This window comes from Microtus ochrogaster, chromosome 4 (genome assembly GCF_000317375.1).
Source record: "Microtus ochrogaster isolate Prairie Vole_2 chromosome 4, MicOch1.0, whole genome shotgun sequence".
In the NCBI taxonomy this organism is placed as follows: domain Eukaryota; kingdom Metazoa; phylum Chordata; class Mammalia; order Rodentia; family Cricetidae; genus Microtus; species Microtus ochrogaster.
In genome coordinates, this window is record NC_022011.1 from 81,300,720 (window position 1) to 81,305,636 (window position 4,917).

General features: G+C 54.9%; 1 protein-coding gene across 1 annotated transcript; it reads right to left on the reverse strand.

The window, feature by feature from the left end:
- Positions 1-232: 232 nt before the first annotated feature.
- Positions 233-3,588, reverse strand: Dlx2 (distal-less homeobox 2). Its single transcript, XM_005346562.2, has 3 exons — positions 2,851-3,588; positions 2,224-2,408; positions 233-1,762 (listed from the first exon to the last, which is right to left on the reverse strand). Exons 1-3 carry the CDS (start codon positions 3,257-3,259, stop codon positions 1,358-1,360), a joined length of 999 nt encoding a protein of 332 aa, XP_005346619.1. The 5' UTR covers positions 3,260-3,588; the 3' UTR covers positions 233-1,357.
- Between the last annotated feature and the right edge of the window lie 1,329 nt (positions 3,589-4,917).

Below are 4,917 nucleotides of genomic sequence, written 5' to 3' on the forward strand. Positions count from 1 at the left end.
GTGAGTCACGGCGCCGCCGTAGGCTGGAGAACCGCGTGCGGACTCGGGCGGGGGAGGAGCTGAACCCTTCACCAAGGCCCAAAAGCGGGTCTCGGACTTGTGCGCATCTCATGGCCAACGAAGCCTTGGAAAGACGCAAATGTGAAGCTCTGTTCATCCGACTCTGGGCCGGGTAATCAATCGTTCAAGGTCCGAGCCGAGGGAACCCTGGCACCAAGGAAAAAGCACACACTCCAATGAAAACAATAATTTATTTAAATAATCTCTTCATATTGTAAAATCAACATTAAGAGTATGTTGCTTTCATAATAAATAACCCCCAAATACCTTGCATTTCAAGAACAAAGACTTTAGGACAAGATAAAAACAAATTCAAATCAGTAGCTTAATTTAACTGAGAAAAATTTTCAAAGGGAAAGAAATAAAACGAAGGGGTTGCTGAGGTCGCTGCTAAGTTGCAGTTTTTCACAACTGGGGGGTTTACAAAAAAAAGTCCGAAAAGATGAGGAATTTTATACAAATAAATGTGGGAAAATCTGCACAGACACCTTATTTACAAACTCTGTGTCCAAGTCTAGGCTAATAGTCCTTAATTCATCTTAAAAAAGATAATTTAAACACATTTTTTGCAGTGTCCACATATTAAAAAAATCAGTTTTTTTTAAACTTCAAAATGAGGTCATCCGCAAAGGCACCTAAACTTTTAAAAAAATAAAAATAAAAAAACTCCACTGGTGATGGATGAGGAGCTATGGGAGTGTTACTGGGGAGAACGGGAAGGGGTCTGGGTTATGAGGACTGAGAGCCATCCCCCCCTCCCCCGCCCCCAGCAAGGGAGAGAGGAAAAAACCGATGGTATTCTGAGGGTCATTGGGTACGTGGGGGCGGGGGAGGGCAGGACCCGGGAGGTCAATAACCGAAGCTGACTGGAGCTGAGCCCTGGGGCAGGCAAGGAGAAAGGAACCTCTGAGAGCCGGGAAGCCTCGAGGGCGGGCTAGGCGTCCCTGTGCCTGACCCAGCTCAGGGCCCAGAGAGACCAAGGATCCTGAGGATCACGCTAAGAGGGCTGGGAAGGGGCGACAAGCCCGAAGTGGGCCTAAAAGTGGCCGGGGCTCATGTCGGAACTGCGGCCAGGGCCGCCGAGCTTGGCACTAGAGGGTCCCAGAAGGCCTCCTTGTTTCCGGCTGCTCCGTGGCATTGCGAGACGTGGACCCGCGACGGGCCACCCGCAGTCGCCACTTCCAATATAGGCTGGGTGGCGGTCGCGGACTGGTAGGATCGAGCCTCTAGCTAAGGGCGCGTGCTGAAGAACAACGTGTGTCTCAGTTCTCAAGTCTCTGGCACCGTTTCCTCCGGGTTAGAAAATCGTCCCCGCGCTCACCGGGGCGGCCCCGCCTGCGTGGTGGTGATGGTGGTGGTGGTGATGCGCCTGCGGAGTCTGCGAGGGATGCAGAAGTGGCGCGGTGGCCTGCAGGTGTGAAGCGGAGCCCGAAGCCTGGTGATACCACGGGTAGTTGCCCAGAAACGCGGAGGCGGCGCTGCTCGGGCTGGAGCCGGAGCTGCCCGGGCCACTGCCACCGCTGCCCGGGCCGCCGCCCCCCATCCGCTGCGGCGCGCCGAAGTCCCAGGAGGCTGGCGCCGTGACCGGTGGGGAGGCACAAGGTGGAGAAGCGCTGGCTCCAGGGTGCTGCTCCGTGGGGATCTCACCGCTTTTCCACATCTTCTTGAACTTGGATCGGCGGTTCTGGAACCAGATTTTGACCTTTGTAGAAAAAAGGAAAAGCACCTGAGGTTTAGTGCAGGAACCCGGGCGGGAAGTTGGCAGATTAGGGGCGGGCGGCCGGTTAGAGGCGGCCATTGAGCACCCTGGGTACTTGCCGGGCTTCTGGGCCTTGCTGCTCCTGGCTGCTTTAGGGAATCTCAAAAAGCTGACGTCTGAGTATGTGACCAGAGGTCTATGTACTGTGGTGTCAGGGGGTCATTTATGTCACCCGTTTTGTCAGTAGCGAGTGAAAAGATGGCATAGTATCGGATTTCTGTCCACCCGGGTCCTTTTCTTTCCTCCCACGAGGCGGCCCCTTTTGAGTTTTTTATTTTTTTATTTTTAGCTTTGGGCCTAGAAGTTTATGTTGCTAGAATGCACAGATGCAAATAGACTTTTGAAAAGTTATCCCGAACGCGCCTGCTTCCCAACTAAACCAGGCCTGTGCCCACCTCACCCACCTGAGTCTGGGTGAGGCCCAGAGAAGCCGCCAGCTCGGCTCTCTCTGGCAGTGCCAGATACTGGGTCTTCTGGAAGCGCCGCTGAAGGGCCGCCAGCTGGAAACTGGAGTAGATGGTGCGTGGTTTCCTGACTTTCTTTGGCTTCCCGTTCACTATCCGGATTTCAGGCTCAAGGTCTTCCTTGTCTGCAACGAAAAGAGTTGGTGAGCACCCACTGTCCAACCCCGGGGTCCTAAAGTTCGCAGCCAGGCCTGTGCGAACTTGGCGGGATCCTGGAGGCGGCCTTTGCAAGTTCAGCGCGCGCGCAGACTGGCCCGGCCACGGAACCTTGCAAAGACCCGGGGAGACCTGTGCGGGAGAGAACCGCGAGGCAGGCGACAAGGAAACGCGCAGCCCCGGAGCGTGCACAGAACACCACTCAACCCGACAGAGGTCCAGCGGAGTGCAGAGGGACAGAAACAGTGACTCGCGGGCTGTTTGAGTTTGGGCAGAATTAAGGCCAGGAGGAGGAGAAGGAGATGGACAGGGTGCAAGGCTATATCTCCGGACTGTCCTCCTCCATGCTAACCCGGTCCCTCCCTGTGGCAGGGCTGACTTTGGCACCCTAGATGCCAGCGTTATGCGTACCAGGCTCGTTGTTGACCGGGGACGAACTGGTTCCGTAGGGCGCATAGGAGGTGTACGCGGCGGTGTAGCCCAGATCGTAGCTGCTTTTGGCGGAGTAGGGGACGTTGTTGAGGCCGCTGGCGTGGTACTGGTAGGAGCCCATGTGCGCGTAGGGCGAGGCCCCCTCGCCGCCGCCGCCCGCCGGGTGCTGCTGGTTGGTGTAGTAGCTGCTGTCGGTAGCTGTGGACACCGGGAGGGTTGGTGACTCCTGGGGCTTGTGCAGGCTGCCGTTACTGCTGCTGCTGTTGCTGCTGCCGCCGGGGCCCGCGCCGGCATCGCTCGGGGGCTGCTGGTGCTGGTGGTACGTGCTGGAGGCGGTGATCTGAGTCGAGTGCATATCAGCCACCAGACTGTCAAAGACTCCAGTCATCCTGACCCGGGACAGGAAAGAGCACGGGTGGCGGGCGAGAGGGGGATGCGAGACGCCTCCTCTGTCTCTCCAGGTCCTTTCCAGCAGCCAACGTAATTACGGGGAGGGGGGAGGGAGAGGAAAACAAGAAATGAGGCAACGGTCTAGGCGCCTCCTCCCCTGGAGGAGGCGATCACCGTGCGTGGCTCGGGACTGCAGCTTCTGGCCGCATCCTTCCCCGGCCTCTCGGACCTCTCGGCTCCAGGCCCGGCTCGGGCAGGGGGCGGGCAATGGAGGGGGCAGGAGTGGTCAAGCCCGGTAGGGGCTCCAAGAGGCGGGAGCAGGTGAGCGACCCCCGAGCAGCTTTACGATTGTCTGCCGGGCGGGCTCCTGCAGGGTGGGCATTTAACACTTGTCACGTGACTACAGGCGACGTCACCTAGCAACAGCCAATCAGAAGGACTGGACGGCGGGGCGCCGGGAGTCCGCGACCCGGCGGCCAGGGGACCCGTGTCACGTGGCGGGCAAGGCGGCGGCGGTGGGTGAATGCAGGACCACTGTAGAAAGTGGGCACCGGACCTGGAGTGCTAGAGTCCCGCTGCAGGACAGAAAGCGTCTGGTCTCAGAGGAAGAAGTGTGGTCTCCCACGCTCCTCGGCTTGCAAGAGCCAAGTCTAACCATTTACGTCTTGTCCTAGGTCACGATAATCCAATAAAACCAGGCAAAAGGCCGAGCCAGCTCTGTCTCCCCTGGACACGTTTCCTCGAAGCACTTATTCTCATCAGCCACTCGGCACCTGACGGTCAATTGATTTAAATTATCCATAAACCGCGTATAATAATACACGCTTCCCAACCAAACCACAGAGATATTAGACAATTAATTGGATAATATTTAATGTTTTTCCTCGTTGCTTGATAGAAGAGCTCTATAAGCCCAAAGGTATTATTACTAATAATGTATTTGAAATCACTTTTCCTTGTTCACATAAAGGTCTCGAGTTATGATGCGCAGCTGAGCAACTGGCTGGGCGAGCGAGCCTGAGGTTTCCTCTGAGAAAGGAAGGCCAGAGTAGACAGCCTCCAAAGTCGTTTGAATCAGTGGTTTTACGAAAAAATAATGAAAAAAAATACTGAAGCAATGTTAGAGATTTATCAAGATTCACTATCACACTTAGCATGCTTTCTTGATGTAAAAAGAATAAACATAAAAAGTTTTATTTCGTATGCTGAACTCAATTTTACGTTTTTGTGTTTTAGGGCCTTACTCCGCTTTTTCTTCTCTGGGGATTTGGTTTTGTTTTGGATTAGGTCAAAGTGATCGCTCTCTTTCTCTCTCTCGCTGCCTCTCCCTTTCCTTCTCCCTCTCCCTCGCTCTGTCTTTCTCCGTCTCTTTGTCTGTGTGTGTCTCTCTCTGTGTGTGTGTCTCTCTCTCTGGTTATCGGGATTTTCAGTGGGAAAGTGAACACTCGTTGGTGGACTCCCTAGTCCGAAGATTTTGCGATAGCGCCTGCTTTGTGGCGCCACCTGGTGGGAAGTGTACGAGGTTGCTACAAGCCTGGTAGACAGTCTAATCACGCCCAGGCGCCAGCCTCTGAAACCCCCCAAAAGAACAAAATAGTAATTAAAAGCCACAAAATTGTGCTAGTGCGCGCCATCTGAAGCATCCCTTCCTAAAGA

Coding starts and splice junctions, on each gene's coding strand:
- Dlx2 (XM_005346562.2), bottom strand. CDS start 3,259: ATGACTGGAGTCTTTGACAGTCTGGTGGCTGATATGCACTCGACTCAG. Junction 2,409..2,850: donor CCCGGTCAACAACGAGCCTG/GTACGCATAACG, acceptor TTTTCGTTGCAG/ACAAGGAAGACCTTGAGCCT. Junction 1,763..2,223: donor TGGGCCTCACCCAGACTCAG/GTGGGTGAGGTG, acceptor TTTTCTACAAAG/GTCAAAATCTGGTTCCAGAA.